The following is a 22,182-nucleotide window of genomic DNA, read 5'->3' as shown; positions in this document are numbered from 1 at the left end:
AGTAGAGTCAGACAGACCTCCTTTGTCTTTCTAAAGCACAGACCTAAATATAAAAAAGAAGTGGATAACTGTCTGGTACTTGACTAACTTCATTGTCATTCATTGACTGCTGCCAGCATGTAAACTTGAATAAGCACCAAACAGCAGCTGAGATCGAGAGGAAAAGCTGCGGATTAGAGGAGAATGGAAGGAGTGATGAAAGGAAGGAGGGTGCTGTTCTTTTACTTATTTAGCCCTTTAAATATCAACACCAGAGACCAATAAGACCAAGATTAAAGCTAGATCAATGCAGCCTACCCCTTCACTTTCTCCTGCACACATAAGTAACTGGCATAACTAATATAACGTACCCGTAAAAGTGGCCAAAATGATCAATCATGGAACAATTAGCAGAATTCATAATGCAGTCATTAACAATTTAAAAGTGTGAACAGAACCATGCCTTCGGGAACACGCCTGAAATTACTGTATTTACACTTTGAAGGTATGAGTGCTGTTTGACGCAATTTAGTGCCTACGAATAGATTTCAAGAGTAGCACACAGGAAATCATATGCACACAGAAGGATTGTTATGTACACACAAACACACACACACACACAGAGGGAGAAAAAGGGAAAAAGCATTTTTGTTTCAACAGTGTCCAGACTTGGGAACAGCCTTAATGAGTGAATGAGTCATAATTCAAAATCCCTCCACAGGAGCTGCTAATAAGAATCCAGTTTGATGCTGCTCACCACGTTCCCATCTTTGTGAGGAAGTACAAAAGCAGTTAGGAGCTGGAAAACACAAATACTTGTGCTTTGTTTCTGTGGTGCTCCCTCCTTCCGCCCTTCTGTCTACATCCTGTCTCGAGTCCTGCTGGGACTGAGGGGGCACATGCCACCAGTCTCCAGCCAAGTAATCACTGGGGCTTTACATTTATATTCATGTGTGAGACGCCTGGTGGAATTTACCATACTTCATTTCATTTGTATGAGCAATGCAGTAGGGTATTTTTTTTTTACAAAGAACTTCTTGATGTGATTATCGGTGCAAGTGTATAATTGTTGGTGTATTGCTGCACATCAGAGTGACTCACCAGGCTCTCAGTCTAAAGGCCTGTGGTATATCTGGGTTGACCATGACTGTTGAACTGAACAATGCAGAGAGAGATCTTCCCCCAAAATCAGACAATCGAGCTCCTTTGATGGCAACCACTGGCTGTGTAGAGCCATCAAAATTTTCTGCCTGGAGAAAGAAAAAAAAAGAAGAAGAAAAGTGTCTAAGAAAGTAATTCAGGAGACAGAATGCGAGGCTGCAAAAGCAGTTGTGTTATTGTCTCTTACTTGTTTAGTCTGTGTCTGCAGCTTGAAGACACCAGAAAGTAATATTTGGTATGGTGTGCTTTCATAATTGGACAACCTACAAGTTAATTTGAAAGTCATTTTTGGATTTCTGCAAAAAGGAGGGGATTAGCTCTTGCAGATCGAATGAGCTTAGAGAAGAATAGTGCTATTTCATGCACATTCGAGAGTTATTTAGCCTTCTGTCTCAAATACGAGACTCTCGTCCAAAAAATCACTGAAGGTCACAGGAATGATTTGACCGATCCAAATTTTACAGCCCAGAAAACCTAATCAGAGTGTTTTTGTACTCGAGAGCACCCAAAGAGAGATGTGTGACTACACATGCATGGCTGTATGCACACACACATACATGGGCAACTACATAAACACGTTCAATTAAAGAGTGCTCAACACTTTTTAATGTCAAATTGGAAATCAATCCATGGATACAAAAAGACAGAGAGTGAGAGAGAGATTACAGTAATTACCTCTTCGCCCCACAGTGTGACTGTCACGACTTTGCCTGTTTCGTCGATTATGCTGAGAGCCCTCTTGGAGACTTCTCTGCTGTTCTTAGTGGTGATACGGGATACATCCTCAGCACTCTTACATATTCCAATCACATCTAGAGGTAGAGAAAATCATTTTACAACTCCATCTCTTGATAACAGGAAGACAATATCCTTACAGTTGGGCATGAAAAAAAGCGTTATGTGAAGAGCACCTCCTGAGATGTCTCTACACAGTGTAGAATTTAAAAATGCCCCCTGGATATACTCTACATAATGTGAAGTGTTATCACATCATAAGCAGTAAAGGCCCAACAGAGCACAGAGCTGACACCCCTCTGATATTGCCAAGTTACAGCAGAGTGACATAAATGTCATACCAGGCTGGCTAACACCCAGCACCACTTTCCAAATGACAACAAACACACTCATCCCTCTTTCAAGTTTCTTGTCATGTCAAGGCCTAAACACTTCATTCAGGATTACTGCACTGAGGAGCAATGAGGAGCTCTAAGATAATAAAGAAAAAATGATAAAAACAAAATATTCAAATACAGATTTCAGTTCGACTTGAGTCAACAATTGCTTTGTTCCTTTACAAGATGGAATCAAAATGGCATGACTCCACCCATAAAAAGCATAAAGAAAACATGACTGAATATGGCAGATTTCTCCATCTAGGTAGTCTTCTTAAGAAGCTCATCACAATTTCCTCCTGCTATAACTGGATCACTCCCTGTAAGCTGTCTGTTTCAAAGTGCTGTAAACAGCCACATGATGGCATTCACTGTGGCATTCAGATCATTTGTTCCCTCAGATACATCAGAAAATGACAGAATTGTGCACTGATAGTCTAACCATGGAGGACAAACTGGTAGTGCACAAACATACTCCTGCTAATACACCTGAAGTTAAATCTGAAGTACCTGTACCTGAAGTGTACCATTTTCTGGTTGTGGCTAATAAAGCCGTTTGGCTTCTGGGTCAAAACCCAGCTCTCATCAACATGTAAATCAGGTACTATTTTGTGTTTTGCGGTCATTGTCTCCAGCAGTGTATTTCATAAAGTAATTATCGTCACACTGTGAAGAAACTGCTTGGTACCAGCATCTGCTGAGGTGTGTAGTCTGCTACATGTGCTGCAAACAGTACTGTAGTATTATAAAAATGCTGCTATGTAGTGACACCACTGATAAATTACCCCAAATATCTTTTCCATGCATTAAATTCTGTAAAAACAACAAGCTGTCATATTAACAAGATCAGACATTTACATCATATCTCTGATGGGTGATTATAGGTATCAGACAGGCGTTGACTACCTGTCATAAGAAAACACAAATATTTATTCATTAAGCAAATAACAAACTAAATAAATGTTTTATACCAAACTCTAGACAAGTCAGAAATTAATCAAGTATGACATCCATCCATTTAAACTATTTTTTAATAAAAAAATAATCATGTTTACAATGGGTTTTTTTGTTTTTTATAAAAAAGCAAATGTGAAAATGCACAGATAACAACAATAATTATATTTTAGTGTTAAAAACAACATTTGAATTAAAACGCTTGTGCATAAAGGTGGATTAACCATTACTGAAAGAGAAGAAATGAGTTTTGGTACAAAATACTGTTACAAATACTGTTTTTACTATTTTACTATTACTATTTTGAATATTGCCATCTCTGAAAAGCCTCATTGCGGGTGACCGTTGCCATTTCACTTGAGATAAATGATGTTTATAACATTATTTATCTCCTTGTGTACGTGAAATAAAACACAAAAAAATCTACCGGGGGGGGGGGGGTCTGTAGCACGTTTCATGGTGTCCTGAGGATTTACACATTTGTGTTCATGTATTTAACAAAATAACTACACTGAATAACAACACCTTTTTTCAGATCACTCATCTGGCCTTTCTGCCTTCTCTGCTAGCCTTTTTCTAAACTCTCCCCTTCCTACCCATCCTCCCGGTATTTCTGTCAGTGCTCTCTCAGCCCTCCTTAATTCCATTATGATTGAGACGTCATCCACCTCTGAACTCCATTATCACCACAGGAACAGGCTGACAGTTCTCATTACCATGTTATAATCCCCTATTTAACAAAGGAGTAGAGTGAGAGGCAGTCGAGGGAGAGAGCGAATAGAGAGTCAACAGATGACACACGGGACATGTAACACTGCCCCTCTGTGACCAACGCAAACACACTCCTACAGCTAAACTGCTCAGTGCATCTCTAAACTCTTTAGTGTGGTGCTGTGCTGGTAGTTTGCAATAATGTAACCATGTAATATAACTGTTCAGGATGTAAACCTACATGGAGCTTTCAATTGGTAGGGTACAGCCAGTTGCTTATATTTCTTTCTGACCATTAATTTCTTTTATAGTGTGTCCAGCACTTAAAAGATTCAACATGCCTGCTTCTGTGCTATCAGTTGTCTTACTTGCTCTGTTAGCCCATGACGCTACAACACTGGATTACTGTGCAATGCAAAAATCAAATCTCACACAGAGCACAGCTCTAGCATAAGACAAACGCAACAGACCTGAACTTTTCAACCTACAGACGCCAGCAGAATAGGTTTCATCCAAATAGGATTTAGTGTAAAATTCCTCTTTAATCTTGTTTTAAAAAGCTGTTTGTTTTTAGCTTGCACAAAAAATGTATTGGAATAAATAAAGAACAACTAAGCAACAAAAACAACATATTCCTGTGAGAATTACATCAAAAATCACAAACTAAAGTGAAGTCAGGCCAATAAAAATCAAAAGAGAAAACTGATTTAAATTTGACAAATCTCCCCTTCAAGGTAGTGTCCTTGCACATTTCTGGACTCCTTCCAGTCTGACTGCTATTTTGTTTTATTGTTAACTGAAGGCCCTTGTTTGTACTTGTGCAGACTATAAACATCAACTTCTGTGACGCTTTCACATTCAGAGCTCAGTCTCGTTGTACAAGTCGCAGATTAAACAAATGTTATGCATTGTTTTTTTTATAGTTATTAGTCTAGAGGGCATTCAGAGAAAATAAAGCCTGGAAAACAGTATATTTGTGTATATATATATATATATATTTTTTTTTTCCTCCCTTTATGGGTGGAGATGCAGATCTCTAAAACTGCAGGATGTAGCGTGCATACCGCCTAGAAAAAGTTTTTTTTTTTAATCTCTATTACCCTAACTATAAAAATGTCACTCATACCTGTACATCGTGACACTAATAAAAAGGACAACACTACCAAATTACTGTCTCTCAAACCTAATCTTCATTTGGATCATCCCAATTTATCTGCCATGAAGATAAAACTTAAATGTCACGCACACTGTGTCCAGGAGCCACAACAAAACTTAATAAAAACAGCAGAATAAACGTAATCGTCTTCCTATGACTTCTCTTACAGTATGCCTGAATTAACCTTGATTTTGATCCTGCCGTAACAAATTTTCCCAGAAAATCTGGCTTACAACTGACACGACCGTGCCTGTCAAATAGATTCGTTTTTTGTAGCATCTACACCTATGGCCTAATTGCCTAAACAGTAGAAGCAGAAAATCATGTCTTGTCATGTCAACAACAGCCCATTTCTAAAAACCATAAACCATTCTAATTTCACAAGCAATTTAAATTCACTTGTGACATACAGCAATTTCTCTTTCAAATTAAAAGTATAAACAAAATGGCTGGGCCAGACCAGTTTAAATTGCAATCAGATAGTATGATACTCCATGGGCAAAAAAACACTAACTGAACCAGAGTCATAAAGCCTTTATCTAAATGATTTTTGATTTTAAAGACAAAAAATGAATCCTAATTAAATGAGTAATATTCATAAGGTTTTCCTGTTAATGGAGTCAATCGAATGTGGTGTACAAGATAACATCACAGAGAAAAAAAATTACCTAAAATTTTGTTTTAGGTAAAAATATATAAAAATATTCTTTCATGGTTGAGAAATGTGTTGTATTCTTTGCCTGGATTGACTCACACAACAGTCACTGGTATGTTTTTTGTTTTGGCTTCTGATTTGTAAAACATACACACGCACAACACAGTTGCTGAATCACACTAAAGTTTCTATCTTTAACGCTCTGTTTAAGCAGTTGTTCCACAAAGTTTGAAGGGGCTGTGAGTCAGGTCATCATCAGAGCGCTCACTGCAGTCTGCCAATTGGTGTGACAAATTCCCATCTGGATGAGTTCATTAGTAATGTTTCTGAGCTGTGATTGCAAAAACCGAGCTTGTCAGATGCAGTTTGGTTTTGTGAGGCTTAAAAAAAAGAAAAAGAAGCAAGTAGTCACGTCTCCTGCTTTTGCCTTTTTTCTAACCATCCTTGACACTGAAGCTCTACCTGCTCACTCACTGTTAAGTTTTCCTTTTATCTGTTAAATTGGAGAAATGTATAAATAAAGTGTGATGAATGTTGTCTCCTACCAATGATAGCATCTTTGTCTCGATTTTCCAGCTCTGCGATGGGCACAAAGTCACAGTGCACTGTGGGGATGCTCTGATTGTCATCACATGGCACGATGGATGAGTAAGCGTGGAGGGTCATCTCGTAGTCGTTCTTCAGCGTGGTGTACTGTTTGTTGGCCGGCTTGAGTGTAGCCTTGGAGATGTAGTACACCTACCGAGAACATTAGATCAAAGTTGTTGACATCATAAAAATTTGACTTGAAAATCTGCAGTTTCCTGTATATTTAATGCGATTGATTGAGTGGGTCACCAATTTATTGATCGTGTAAAAGGAAATAATTATTAAAAGGCTGCTTGTGTTCAACCAAAACCTAATAAGAGTTGAAAACCTTCAGGTCCAACTAAAATGTGGTGCCATATCAGCCCCATCAGTCCTCTAATTCACCAGAAAATGAGAAGCAGCTGAGAGCGAGGCTGCTAAACAGCATAATTTAAACTCAATCTGCGAGGCTCACTTCTTCATTTACTCTCCCAAGTCTCCGATATCCCCCCTCTCTTTCCGCCTCCCAGTTTGTCTCTGTGACTCTCTTCTTTTTCCTTCATTCTTCCCCCTCTGATTTACCCCACACAGAGATGGGAGCATGAAACCAATGTGATAAGCATTCTGGCTGCTCAGAGCCAGTCACACCCACTCACTGCTCTGTCAATACCCAGATCACGAAGAGACGATGGATTCGTTCCTTTATCTTTGGAGGGCAGAGGACACAAATTGGATATGAGCCTGTGTTGGGAGTCACTGCCAGTGGCTGATACCTGAGCCAATGTGAATACCAAAATGATAGCGAGGGTTAATTGAGTTATTAAGCTCTGTGGGCGGGACTAAAATACGCAAGCGCTTTACCATCTGTTCTACCTGTCAGGTAATCGGACAGGTAGATAAGACAGGAACAGGTGGCTGAGATGATTTCGACTGGTGTTTACTTAATCTTTCTAGAAAAAAATTATTGTCAGTGATTATAGAAAGAAGGAATCTATGTGCAGTAGATTTATTTTTACTTGATTAAAAATGTACTCAGTTCTTTGAGGTTTCTTCTAAAACACAGAAAACTAAATTATATTTATATTACTTGCCAAAATGATTTGTATTCTTGAGACAAAATGAATGTCTTCAATTATTTTTTTTACCCACAAAACATTTACAGGGCTGAAAGCGCAAAAATGTTTCCTTCTGTATTAAGTAGTGGGTTAAACAAAATTTTGTTGCAGATAAAATTCTTGGTGACTCCTATGTTCTGTAACGTACACTGAACGTCATAAATCAAACACACGCAAACGGAGGAGGTAACATCACATTTGCAGGGTGGTGATACAATGAATATAATATATACATGGAAATCAAAAGAATTAGGATTTATAATATGCTACGCTCATTATAGAAAGATTTATCATTACAATGCAGCTGACACGTTTAACAGGACAAGGAAATTATTCACAGGTGGAGATAAACATCAAAATATCCAAAAACTGGTACACAGATTCCTATAAGTGCTTTTTTGATGAAGCCCATTGGTTATTTGAAAACTCAAGATGGTAGACAATTTCATGTTAGCTGTCAAAAAAGGCAAGAAAACATAACAGTTTTCCAAAGTAAACTAGAAATCCAAGAATGTGTCACGGTTCGGGGTCATGTTGACCCAGCTTTCTGTTTCTCATGTTTTGGTGTTTTTCTAAATTATGATTTATGATTTGATTAATCAGTGATACTGTTTTGATTATGATTATTATTTAGTAGGTTTTGGTTAGTGTCAAGTCTGTCTCTCTCTGTCTAGTCCGTGTCTTAGTAAAGTGTGTTTTGCTTCCTGTTTTACTTTGAAGGTTCTTGTTCCTGTCTGATGTCAGTGTTCCAGATTTGCTCTCCCTGTCTCGTTAGGCCTTATTCCTCCCGGCTGTGTTCCCCTTCTGTCTCTAATTCCTTGATGACTCCCTCAGTGTATTTAAGCCCAGTGTGTCTTTGTGTCAGTGTCACGTCGTTAACGGTTTCTACTCTCATGTTAACTGTGTGTTCTGTCTGCTCGCCTGCCTGCCTAGTTCGGTTTTTGTATTCCCAGTTTAGTGAGGTTCCTGTTCTGTTGCTATCAGCAATAAAGCTGATTTTTTTTGAGTTTATGTCTGCCTTCGAGTCCTGCACTTTGGGTCCTTTCTCTCCGTCTGCCTGCACACGGCCATGACAGAATGATCTTGATGTCAAATCATACACGACTGAATACAAAGTCAACTATAGAAGGCTGAAATTACTCAGAATTGTTTTTTTGTTTTGTTTTTTTTTTTTTTAATTTGCAAATATGGTTGTAGTAATAAACATCTCCTGCATGGACCTTTACACTCCTCACTGGTTACTCAATTCTCACCTACTACTAGGGCTGTTCGATATAACGATATATATCGGATGACGATATAAAAAACGTCTATCGTTTCATTTTACGTTATCATTTGTTTCGTGATGTCGCAAAATAAACTGTTTACGGCAATATATTTTTCATCGTTTTGATGGTCACTGTAGTGGCTATATTCATTTCTTAAAGTTCTCTCTTTCTCTTATATTTAATATAAACACACTACGGACGGAGAAGCGCCTGTTTTTATGGGTTGTGGTTAGCAAAAACGACGGTAACAGCATGCGTGTCCGCTTGTTTATGTTCCACATAAACCTTTCACAATAAAGCTCAAGATCCTGTTGAGACTTTTCAAAATAAACTGAATCACGTGAAAGAGCAAATTATTTACGGATGAGAAGTAAAAAAGATCCGCCATGTGCTAAAAAATCAACCTTAGACTCAAACGTTAGAACAGGCTTTTCCCTGCAGCACGCCATGTAATAAATACTCACAAAGAAAACGGCGGCCGTTACAACTTATGTCTAAAAATGTATAGTTTCATGCATCAGTTAAAACACTCGACTCCAGCTACATGACCCGCAGCTGGAAAAACTTCCCACAAGTCGAGCTGCCCGAGATTCACAGAATTTACAGAAAATGTTACATTTTTGTGATTTATATCGTTATCAGGACGATAGAGGTTTTATATCGGGATATGAGATTTTGCTCATATCGCACAGCCCTACCTACTACCACCAAAAATCACGTTGTTTATAGTGCCTCGGGATTGAATAAGATAGAGAATGGATTGGTATATCCTTACCCATCCATTCTGGATTGCATGTGAGTGTTAAAAATGTGTCTGTAGGTGCATATTTAAAAGTGCTTGGGTGCTAGGTAAGTGTAATCTACAGTCATTCCCCATGAACTAAACTAGGAGACATTAGAAGATGAACTAACATTAAATCTTGACAGTGTATTTTAACTACTTACATTAGTTAACCAAAGAAACAAACAGCTAGGCATCACAGTGTTACATTAGTTGCCTCACATTAAGGTTTTAGGTTTGAATCTATCCAAAGAGCTGTAGTTCACTGAAAGTAGCTTTTGGTGTGATGGTAAAAGGTTATCTCTGTGTTAGCATGTTACAAAATAAATGATTAAGAAAATTGACGACAGGGTGTGTGAGCATGAGAGCTGAGCAAAGGGTAAAGAAGCCTTCATGCATTGAACACATGGAATTCATTCAATCAAAAATTAAGAATAAATCAAGAATAAATTGGCATCGGATGACTGTTAAATGTCTGAACCTAGTCGTAAGCATGCTATCAAAGAGGTAAAAGGGTAATCCCTTTGCTTGCACAGCACAGTGCAATTTTTATTGGCCCACTGGAGCTTCACTGTCAATGTCTCATTGCAATTATTTTGTTTAACATTTGACAAAAAAAGGCCTGAAGAACATTCCAACTTCCCCTTTAGTGTGTTTGTTGGGCAGCTTAGATAATGTCACTACAGATAAGAATATCGCCCATATGGTTTTCACTGCCCTATGCATAGCAAAGAAAACAGTCCTCATGAACTGGAAAAATAAAAATAATCTTAATTCTAACCAATATAGGAATTATCTATTAGATTACATTAGTCTCGATACAGCCTCTGCCACCACATCAGATCAATTGCTCTGGGCTCCTTTGATTAGCTCCATCACCTAGTGGGGGTGGGGGGTCATAGTTTGATCCCACCTTCGCTGTTGTGATTGGTGTGTGGGTAGGGACAGGCTTAGGGCATCGGGGGGGTTCCCCAGGAGCATCTTCCTTGGGGGGCTCAACCCGGGGTAGCGGTCATGGCCTATTAGGGGCTCTGTTGGCTCTAAGGTATCGGTTTCCTCGTGGCTGCGGGCAGCGGGGCTAGGGGAGGGTCTGTGCTGACAGACGTGGGTTACTGACCTGGTAGCCTGGCTGCCCCTGGGTGGGTCCGGGACGGGCGTGAGGTTCTGGGGGCGCTCAGTCTCTGGGTTGGGGCCCTGGCCGGGCCTCGGGGGCTTGGGTCCTGGTTGGTATGTTGCTGGGGTTGTGGGCGGGTGGGTGTATGGGGGCCCGGCCCTGGCGCAGGGTGCCGCCAGTGAACAGAGCCACCTGGGGGGCTCTTCAACTGGTGGGGGAGGTTGTTACACCTTGCAGGAGCTCTCCTCTCTTCAGGAACTCACTCTGCAGGAGGGGGAGATACAGGAGAGGTGGAGGAAGATCTCAGCCTGGGCGTCTATTGTCTTGTGTAGTCTGGAAGATGAGTCGATGACGGGGTGGGTGCAGTTTTCTGCACGTGGTGGGGTTGGGTGGGCTGTCCCGGACTCTGTGGGGCCGGGCGTCGCTGCTGTTCTGGACACCGGTCCGGATGGGCCTGGGCCCCCTTTCCCTGGAGGGTTGCGGAGTATGGGGGTGCCCACTGGGGTCAGCGGGGGAGCTGGCCCCAGGGAGGGGTCACTTGCCCCTCCCTTCCTTCCCTCCCCATCTCCAGCTGCCTCCCTCTTCCCGCCACAATCACCCACACATGCAGGGCCTTGGGGTATCACCAGGGTGCAGGGGAGGCTACCCCCCCTCTGTCCCCTTCTGGCTTCTTGTGCCTCAGTTTTATCTCACAACTTAGACATTCACATTACTCACACTCTCATCACACATACATATAGGATCTTGGGGGTGGGCATGCTACACGGACTCCAAAAGACCATCAGGGTGTACACCTCACCCCTGGCGTCGTTGCCCACCTCTAAATTTTAAATACACGTAGACATCGAGGGCTATCAGGAGGGGCTATGCGCTTACCTGCTGCTCCATGCCCTCCTGGGTTTTAACCCTTTAAGACCTACCATAGAATCAAGTCCACCAGAGCTTATATTATATTTTTACATGTTATAGAGCCATTTTTGGGAGCATTTCAAGTTGCTATACATCAATACAACGATTACAGCCTAAATTTTAATAACATGCATGCATTAAGTGCATAGTAATTACATAAATTGCAAAAAAGTGCAATAAACTACAAAAAAAATTTAAAATCGTTTTTGTTTTTTAACATATATTTCTAGTTAGAGAAATTTAAGAGGCTTATCCCTCAAAACTGTAAATACAAAAAAGTTGCACAAACTAGTTTCCCACCACAGGAAATTTATTTTGAGTGTCTTCATAGTTTTATTTGTGAAATACACCAATTTCTATACACTGCAGGAAAAACGAAAATAAATATTATAGTGCAAATTTGCAAAAAAGCAGCATATGCATCAAAATAAACTATTTCCAGCAGTGCAATATGAGTCCTAAGCATCCCAGAAACGACACAGAAAGTCATAAAGTCAAACATAACTTTTAAAAACACCAGTATAGGCTCATGAGGCCCTGGTGGTAAAAAAAAAACTACATTTCCGCGAAAATGACGTCACTTCCGGTTTTGGGCAGGTCATGGTGGACATGCGATAGTTCAAGCTGATGGAGTAGGAAGTGTTATGAACAGCTGATCGGATCGGCAAAGCAAGTTTCTGGAATATTATGTTTTTGTTGCTGCAAGCGCTTTTTATGCAGTTTTTGCAAAGCTATATGTGGAAGGAAACCGTGACCTAGGACAAGCTGATGGCATAAGATGTAAGTACAACTCCTCCGGTTTCATATGCAAAAAAAATTATTGTGCTAGCTCACGTGGTTGCAGTGCTACCGGGATTTAAAAATAGCTACGCAAAACGGAGCGTGCCCGCTCTGACCGGTTTTAAAGGGTTAAATGCACCTTAGAACACACGTGCATCAACACTACATATGAGCGGGCGGAGGCAGGTTTTGGAGTCTTCTCACACCCCCGTTCTCTGCGACCTGCTGGAGCAGGGGGCCAGGAGGAGGAGTTGGCCGTCCGACTGGGGTCTGGAATGTGGGACCTCCCTGCTGCTGCGGAGTTGGGGCGGTCTGCTTCTCCCCACCGCAGGGAAAAGGGTAACACCACCTGGGTCTGGGTGCAGTTTCCCCCTGCAGGGGCAAGGGTACCTAGACCCGGTTCTTAGAGTACGCTTGGGGAGTGTGATCGTGTGTACAGTGTCTCTTTATGTCTGTCTCCACGTTGGTTGAGTGTTGAGTAAGTGCATATGAGAGCATGAGGGTGGGAATGGATGTTTGTATCTGTGTGTGCCTGTATGCCTGTGTCTATATGTCAGGTTGGGTATCTGACGCCACCTTTCTGGGGACATCTCAGGACCTCTAAGATATGGAGGCCTATCTCCCCCCACCACCACTTCCCCTGCCAGTGGCAAAAGCCCTCAGACGTCGGTGCGTTGGTGGTTCTTTGTGTCCGGGGATGGGCGCCCAGGTACACACCGGCTCACTCCTTGGTGGCTGCTTATCGGGGACTGGAGCCTGGGGCTCGCTCAGGCCACTTCGGAGGTGGGGTGAGGTGCTAGCGCAATAATTTTTTTTTGCATATGAAACCGAGCCCCCGGCCGAGTTTCCTTGGTCTCTTGTGTTCTGGGGGCCTCTGGATGTCTGGAGTCTTGATCTCCTCCATACCTGCTTCATGCCCTGGAGGACGGGGCTGTGGCTCCCCACACCCTCTAGCAGATCATTACATGAAGGAACCTTTTAAAAACAAGCGCGTCCATGCTCACAGGTGTACACACGGGTGCTCACACACACAAACTACACCCTTTTTGGCTCCTACCTCAAAGCACACTGTGCGCTGTCGATATTACGTGCTGCACAATAATGTTTAATATTTAGTATTTACTGTTATATTCCCATATATCATCATGATGTTGTTTATTGTATTGATCTCGTTTTCTTCTGCTTGTTTTCTTTTTTCTTTTTCAACAGGTGATCCAGGTGATTGATATATGTATTTTTTTTGTCTGCTTATTTAGTTGGTTTTTGTTTTTTTTGCCCTTTATCCCCGTCCCTCTTCTCCGCTGTTTTTTCCCCCTCTTCCTTTCTCCCTTTTCTTTTCCTCATTCAAGTCTGTCCCGTATCTAGCAGGTGAAAATAAAAAAATAAATAAAATAAACAATAAAAGGTGAATCAAATAGACCATTATGGCAAGGCTGGGATGGTCAATTTGGTAAAGTAAATCCGTTGGGCATCTTTCTTTGCCTTTAGACAATAATTCTGATGGCAAAAGAACCAAACGGGACAGGCAAAAAAAAAAAAAAAGGAAAAAAAAAAGGCCTGAAGAAGTTTTTTACGTATAGTGAAGTACAGAGCTTATAAATCAAGACTAAAACCTCAGAAATGTATTGGCTGAAATTGTGTAGTAATAGTAATAGAAATAATAGCCAAACTGGAAATGTTTAAAATTCGTAAAATTGAAGTGGCTAATGGGATTTCTCAGATTAATGGCTGCATAGAGACAAACATGAAAATTTTGGCATTTGTATCCACTTTTGAAAGATTGTTTTACTTATCTGCAGCACTATTACATGACTCTGTCTCACTGATCGTGTTTTTATGAATGTAGCCACTTGAAAGCAAGATGCAATGATTTAATAAAATTCTTATAATTAATAAATAATTATTCCTTACTATCATTTGGAATTTTTATAACCATACTTAAATTTGATCAAATATCTTGTTTGATTTGCAGCCCTGCAGTAAGCCCAAGGATCAGTGTCTGTGTCAGTTATGTGAGTGCAGCTGGAGCTTGTAGGCGTAGCATTTCTTTCTAATATGGATACTCTCTGACACGGGGTTTGAACCAGGGCCCTCTGGTCAAAAGATGATCCTATTACCACATGATATTTCCAAGATTCTTTAAGACCATCTGGTTTGGCAGAGACACACATAAGCATCAGTGCTCGACTTTCTAGTATTCAATCATACATGCCCATTTGCACATTGAGGGGGGTTACTGGTCATTTTAATCATGCTCACCCTCTAAACTTGAAGCGAAAAGAGACATTGCTTGTAGTGCAATGAAACTCAGTGTGACGAAAGCCTCTTTTATACTTAAATTACCACAGGATTTATCCACTAGACTGAATCTTTAAATAAAGGGTAAACCTTTGGGTATGTATTCAAGTAACTGTAGCCAAGTCAGTTTTTCAGAAGCATGGATGAATAAGACAAAAGACTACACAAATCGTAAGCAACATAGGAGCAAATAGATAAAGAAACATCTAGCAATTCATCCCGTAAAAATATTAAAAGATTATTCATCTGCAGGTAAATGTACACAAATATTTAGCAGCCCATAAGATTTTCTTGAAATATGTCAGCTTCATGGGTATCTTTCATATATTTACAGTGCTCAATATGTCTCAACCACACAGGTATCTATTTTAGCAAAAATGACTTAAGGAGTCTCCTCTATAAAATCGAAAAGTCCTCCAGACATGAGAAGATTTTACAGAAGGATTTTATTAGGCAGTATTTCACCGATGTTGTTTGAGGACCTGTGTGTGCATACAAAATAAATACCTGAGACTTAAGCCGCAAGCAGTGTGTAAATCTTTCTTTTGTCAAAATGAGTATTCAGTCAGATTTATTGGCGCGAATGCAAGCGCAAACCTTTCTTTACACTCTTGAGTCATAAAACTCAGTGTAAACACATGTAAAACGTATAATTTTTTGCCTGAAATTTCCAAGGAAGCACTTATCGCTTCAAGTGTGAATACAGATGACTGGGATCTGCTCACCTTGCCTTGCTCCACTAGAGAGAAAAACTTGTCCACTTCCTTGTTGAAAGCAGTGATCCTGATTTCACCCTGTTGACAAACACGTTTCCATTTAACACCATTTCATTGCACATAGAAGGCAAAAATCAGCCATGTGTGACCATATTAAGATGCAACAGTCAGATTTAATAAGACCTCTCTACTCCTCTACTTACACTCTCATCCACTATTTCAAAGGAGAAGAGCTTGCCCTCTCCTCTGGAGTTACTCCACGTGCGAATGCTCGACTTGTTGGTGACTCTGGCTCTGATAGTCCACCTATGGAAAAAAAATAAAAATGAATCTGTATTAATCAGTGACTGATAAATCACTAATCATTCAAGACCTCCTAGAGCAATTTTGTTCTGTGACTATAAAACAAATAACACTATTGTATATTATAAAAAGACTGATTGCTAGATAATTTTGTCTTTGGAAGTGATTGTATTAAAGCCCATTCGACCATCCATCCAATTCTGAGTCATTGGGGGGCTGGAGCCTGTCATAGCTCACGTAGTGCGAGCGGCAGGGTACACCCTGGACAGGATGCCAGTCGTATGTCAAAAATATATCCTCTTAACACAAGATCAAAGTTATTTTAGATGACAAACCATAAAAAACTGACTTGTTGAGAACTCACTGGCCTTGGCACACTAACTACTTACCAAAGTATTGTCAATTGTTTGGTCAATATGCTCTCATCTGGCCCGATAATTGGTCACTAAATCACCGGTGCTACTTTCATAAGGCAAAAAAGCATCTATACCATACAGAGCTGATCCATTTAAGTTAAGCTACTGTAACTAGCCTGCATGATGTTCCACCAACTTTAATCTTTGATGCTTTAGGCTACGGCTACAGCTTCACTGGCTCCAGTGTCTGCTGGTAGAAGTAGGTTCACCTAGACCAAGCTCGATGTGAAACTTCCTTTTTTGTATGAATGGAAAAATTGCTCAGTCTGCTGGTATGATTTCACTTTAAAAAAAAAAAGCACTCTTGTTTTAAGCACACAAACCTCCACCAAGGTAGCTCACTTTCTGGACAGTATTTACTTTTAAGGGAAGAGTGTTGTAAGTTGCTCCTAATGCACTCATTAGACTGTGAATGTTAGATAGAAAGCACTTGTATAAAAAGTGCTTGTATGAATGAATGAGATGTTATAAGTGGAGAATTTTTGTCAAATAAAAGTCCTTGGTTCATTAAAGCCCTGTACCTTGTAAATGCACAAATCCCTTCCACCGTGTTCCATCATCAGATATTCATTATGCAAATACAAACAGGACATTTAATATAAATACTTTGTTAAAAATAACAAATTACTGCAAATAAGTTGCCTTTAACAGCACAGCTGTGTGAAACTTAACTAAAGGAATAAGTCTAAAGGTCAAACAGTAAATAATACTGCAGACTAGGGCTGTGCGATATGACCAAAATCTCATATCCCGATATAAAACCTTTATCGCCCGATAACGATATAAATCACAAAAGAATTAATATTTTCTGTAAATTCTGTGAATCTCGGGTAGGTGAAGTGTTTCCAGCTGGGCGTCGTGTACCTGGAGTCGAGTGTTTTAACCGATGCATGAAACTACACATTTTTAGACATAGGTTGTAACGCCCGCCGTTTTCTTTGTGAGTATTTATTACACGGCGTGCTGCGGGGGAAAGCCTGTTCTAACGTTTGAGTCTAAGGTTGATTTTTTTAGCACCTGATGACTCTTTTTTTGCTTCTCATCCGTCAATACTCTGCATACTTTTTCACGTGATTCAGTTTATTTTGAAAAGTCTCAACAGGATCTTGAGCTTTATTGTGAAAGGTTTATGTGGAAAATAAACAAGTGGACATGCGATGGTTTTACCATCGTTGTTGCTAACGACAACCCATAAAAACAGGCGCTTCTCCGTCCGTAGTGTGTTTATATTAAATATAAGAGAAAGAGAGAACTTTAAGAATATAGCCACTACAGTGACCATCAAAACGATGAAAAAAATATTGCCGTAAACAGTGTATTTTGCGACACCACGAAACAAATGATAGCGTAAAATGAAACGACAGACGTTTTTATATCGTCATCCGATATATATCGTTATATCGAACAGCCCTACGGCAGACACTTTAAAAAGCCTCCTTTTTTGTTAATGAGCATTCCAGCTCGGCACACATCAGTCACCAATGTGTAACACAACTGCACAAAAAGAACAATTTCCTAGGAAATTGAATGAGTGTCTCACAGTCTTTTTTAAAGTTCAGTGAAAGGGAAAAATAAAGCATATCACAACTTTCTTTTCAAAGAGTGAACTGGTTGTTGTACATCTGCCAAGTCCTGGATGTGCTTCTTGTTCTGTTTTTAACAACAGCCAGCCATGCTCTGCGCTTTATGAAGCAGGATTCTTTTTGACTGCATTGATAATTTTGCAGTGGAGGATATTCTTACTATAACTTTGCCTGCAATTAAATCCCCTATCATAAGAGCAGCTGCTGGCCTCGAGTGAACCCTATTTCCTGCTCAGTATGGATAAGACTGCTACACCAAGGTTTATGACAGTCAAAAGCCAATTATAGTCTGCTCTAGATGCTTTTACTTAACAATACCAGAATGGGACGGGGAAAGCCATGCGAACAGCCATAAAAGACCTTGCACACATAGAAAGCATCACTATATAATCAACTGCATGTAACACTGTGTCACACAACGACAACAAACCTCCACTTTTAATCTCACCCAAATGTTCATAGAAGGACTACAGCTGCTGAAGTCATCTGTTTTACTCACTCTAGGTACTCCCCAACTTCAAAGTAGGAACAGTCATCAGTTTATTACAACACCTAGAGGCACAGTTATCTTTACAGCCTACAATTTCAAACAGTGCTACGTTATCAGTGCCCAAACACAGAGAGAGTTGACAGGGTGCCTTCACTACAACTAGAGCTTGTTATTCTGTGCTCTTGTCTTTTTGTAGCTAACTTTAAGGTCAGAGACAGAGACTTATGCCTAATGAAACGATAAGAAACATGAGGGTGGGGGGGAGGGTGCAGTAAAAGCGAACCCTGGAGGTGAAACTGTAAGAGGGAAGGAAAAGGGAAAAAACGTGGTTAGCCAAATCCCCACCGGGCCAAATAACAAAATCAAAACCTCAGCAGCAGACCATAAAGACCCAGCAGTACCTGCTGCAAAAGTGTCCGTTTCCAAGGCAATATCGGTCATTTCATTTCATTTCCATGCAAATGGGTTGTATAACATATGTACACTCAAGTTCACACAGCCACACACATTGTGAGCGAAAAAAAATGAATGCTCATACATGCATGCGTCAACACATGCCCCAAAGTGCTACCAAGAAATGGTAGCAAGCGGGGAAGCAGAGTCACAGCGTGAGAGAAAGTAGTTTAGCTGATGAGCAGAAAAGCAACAAAATCAAAGTGAAATCATAAACATATACAGCTTAAAGTTTGTTTGGATATTAGGAAGAAATATGGGCAAGTCAGATTCAACTTCACAACTTTACAATGATCTGCTACAGAACTTAACTCACACACAGTACATGCATGTGAAGGGTGTCTAATGTAAGGTACAAGTGGCCACTAAAAGGTCCAATCCTGCCCACAGCAAAATGTCCAAATTGTTCATTTTTTTTACCCAGATGTTTGATTTATCTGTTTTATATTCTTCTGAGATACAACAACACTATCTACCGCCCACCATAATACACCAAAGTAAGGTGGTTAAGCTACAGAGACATGTCAGCACGTTCCAACAGTTCTGTTTCTTTGTAATGACATACGACTGAATGTGGAAATAAATACAAAACTGGACAGTTAAAATTGAATGCCACACAATCTAAGGGTTCATCTTCACACTAAAATAATTAAAAAGCATTTGGTTGTCTTTATTTTTTTATAGTCACTGTCTCCTAGGTCTGACCAACTTAAAATACATTTGAGCTGCATGCTAAAACGAGTCTTAGACCCCTGATGTATATAAAAGTGAGCAAATTTAGACCGAGATCACTTGCACTTACTTGCTTTGGTAGGGGTTGAGGCTTGCAATAGGATTCACTTTTGCTGAAGAACCTGGAGAAGCGCTGTTGGCCTTCATGGGCGAAGCTTTCATGGGTGAAACCTTCATAGTTAAGCCCTTACTGGGTGATGCTTTAATAGCTGAGGCCTTCATGGGAGAAGCTTTCATGGGTGTTTTTCCCGTAAAACTTCCTCCTCTGCCTCTGGGAGCTGAAACACAAAGAAGATACTTAAAAGAGTGTTGCACATTAACAACATGGTAATTTAATATTGCTGAAAGAGATCATCAACAATCTTGGAAATGGATTCACCACAAAAGCCATTTTCAAACTGAAATGGCAAACACTGGCTGGTTCAAACTTCTGAAATGAGAAGACTTGCTGATTTTCTCAGTGTTATTTTACTGTTGATTTATAGGTTTAAAACTTGGACTATTAACGTATGTAGCACGATCCCACATCCCACATCCGGTGAGACTACCAAACATTAGTTTCCATTCTATTTAATACCTGCATAAGCTATGTCTCTTATGTTGCAAAAGTAGCTTGTTAATAGTTTTTCATTAACTCTATCAAAGCTCCAACCACTGTGAGGTATTTATTAGCCCAACTACAGTGGTAGAGCACCTGCCAGTTTGCTATTAGGCAATACAATCTGAAACACGCTGCCAAAAATTTCAGCTAGGATTAAACATTAGTGGTAGTATTATCATCTGATCTGTGAGCAGCTGCCAAAATAATAAAACGCCTGAAAAAGTTAAATTCTCCCAACAGAGATGCATGCTCAGAGTTACTTAATTCCCTGTTAACATCGGTTTGTGCCAATTAATAAAAATGTTTTTCTTCTTCGGGTAAGGCTGCCAATCAATTATTAATTTCATAATTACTATATCTGTACGTGCCTTTCAGTCATAGGAGAAAGAATAATTTGAATTAGTTATCAGACTATCGGTCTCATGGCCAAGAAAGCAAACATACTTGCCTTAATTATGTTCATGCGCCATGATTATTTTTTAACTTAGACTGAGTCAAAGACAGAGCAGTTATTCTAGATCAGTAGGAGAGAATATGGGAGGTTAATAATCAATGATTGCATATTTCTCGTCCTGTGTCTACTTCAACCACTAAATGCTAAAATTGTCAGAAAATATCAATATGAATGCTAATGTGTAATTACTCAAGCTGAGAGTGATTCAATAGCATAATATGGAATTTATGGAATTTAATTTTGCAGCGTTGATCTTATTTCTGTCTTTGTTATGTGCATACTCAACTCAGGACTAATTTAACTACCTCACATAGAAATAAATCAACACAACTGTATTTTTTTAAGTTAAGACGAAGTTTTCTTTGTATAAAATTAAAAAAAAAAAAAAAAAAAACTCCACAAGTTTTGTGTTCTTCTTTGCAAGATACAACAGTTTGGACCAACCCACAGACTCATAAGGTGCTATCTCACCTCCCACAATGAAGTAGCATCAGCCCCATCAGTATGATTCAACCCAAACACTTATCTGCTGACACAATATTTTTTATGCAATTGCTTCTTTTGGCAGGAATAACATGCCATATTGAGCAGCAGTATTTTTTGGAAAGGAGGGTGTGCGGGGATTTTCAGGGATAAAGCGAATCAGGTCCACCGAGACCACTCCCTCTGATTTAAGCTCCGGTTGTAAAGCACAACAAATATGCACCTCGATGATACCCTCCTTTCTGTGTGTGTGTGCACCTCATGATCAAATTCCTTGGGGAAATTCACAGATTGAACAGCTATTTTCAGCCGAGGGGTAATTAACATCAATATTCATACACACGCTATCTGGATGGAGAGTTAGGAAGAGAGAACTGGTGGCGAAAGAGAAGATGAGGAGATGATAGGTGGTGGGAATCGGGAATGGACTGAAAAACAGCAAAGAGGGGGCAGAGCTTTATCAAGGATGCTCGTTTTCTGTGGCTTAGATCAATGCAGGCTTCTAATATGTATGCCAATACCATATTCGACAGCTCCTGTTGTTAAAGAGCGGACTGTGATGAGTATACACTAAGAGGGGAATATACAGTATGGATGAAAAGGAAATAATAATAACAAAAAAAGAGAACGTGAATGAGAAAGAATGAAAACGTGTGTGTGTGTGTGTGTGTGTGTGTGTGTGTGTGTGTGTGTGTGTGTGTGTGTGTGTGTGTGTGTGTGTGTGTGTGTGTGTGTTCATCAGAGTGAGGGCAAAAGGGAAAGAGTTGTGTGGGGGAAAAAGAAACCTACAGAGAATGGTTAGTGATGAATTATGGATATTATTTTAACCGCACTTTAGTGAGTGCAGATATCTTTTTGGAATTTAAATATCATCTACGAAGCAGTTTGAGAAGACTATTTCAAGAGATAGCTGCTGATGAATATTTAAATGGGAACACAGAACTACCTGTGACAACTGTGTCGTGGCCTCTGACTTCACACCTACTGCTGTTTTTTTGGGGTTTTTTCTGTTCTGTTATGTTTAAGCGAGAGAGGACTGCGAACCTAAGAGGTGCTCTCAAACAACTAGACGCTCAAAACACTTAAAATAAATGCCACAAAATCTTCAACAGGAAAAGTCTATCTAACAGCATCCTCCTACTCCCAAGGTGTCAAAGGTCAGGAGTCTCTACAGAGCACAATGCCTACAGCAGCTTTCCATTCAGCCAATTACTGTACACTTCCTCCAGTTTCTCACTCCTCTGTCCTCTCTGTCCTCTGGTCTGTGATTTTAGAACTGATCTTAGGTTTGCATCATCAAATATGTTCCAGTTCTTAAATGGATAACATGTATGTGTTTGTATTTGGGCTCATTCAGGAGAAATGCATGTCGTATAAAGCTGCACAGTGAA

The 22,182-nt window shown here is 40.0% G+C and overlaps 1 protein-coding gene across 2 annotated transcripts in view; it reads right to left on the bottom strand.

Annotated features, from left to right (window-relative positions):
• LOC113030088 (replication protein A 70 kDa DNA-binding subunit-like) overlaps nucleotides 1-22,182 on the bottom strand; it is a 48,929-nt gene that overhangs the window by 18,746 nt on the left and 8,001 nt on the right. For both annotated transcript variants that reach the window (XM_026181182.1, XM_026181181.1), the window contains exons 7-12: nucleotides 19,324-19,531; nucleotides 15,480-15,582; nucleotides 15,286-15,354; nucleotides 6,274-6,466; nucleotides 1,816-1,952; nucleotides 1,081-1,229 (exon numbers count right to left, since the gene is read on the bottom strand). In XM_026181182.1, coding sequence (XP_026036967.1) covers nucleotides 1,081-1,229; nucleotides 1,816-1,952; nucleotides 6,274-6,466; nucleotides 15,286-15,354; nucleotides 15,480-15,582; nucleotides 19,324-19,531 — 859 coding nt within the window. The remainder of the gene's footprint in view (nucleotides 1-1,080; nucleotides 1,230-1,815; nucleotides 1,953-6,273; nucleotides 6,467-15,285; nucleotides 15,355-15,479; nucleotides 15,583-19,323; nucleotides 19,532-22,182) is intronic.

Source organism: Astatotilapia calliptera, chromosome 10, assembly GCF_900246225.1.
Source record: "Astatotilapia calliptera chromosome 10, fAstCal1.2, whole genome shotgun sequence".
Taxonomy (NCBI): domain Eukaryota; kingdom Metazoa; phylum Chordata; class Actinopteri; order Cichliformes; family Cichlidae; genus Astatotilapia; species Astatotilapia calliptera.
Note: the sequence above shows the minus strand (reverse complement) of the source record. Positions and strands in the feature narration are given on the sequence as shown.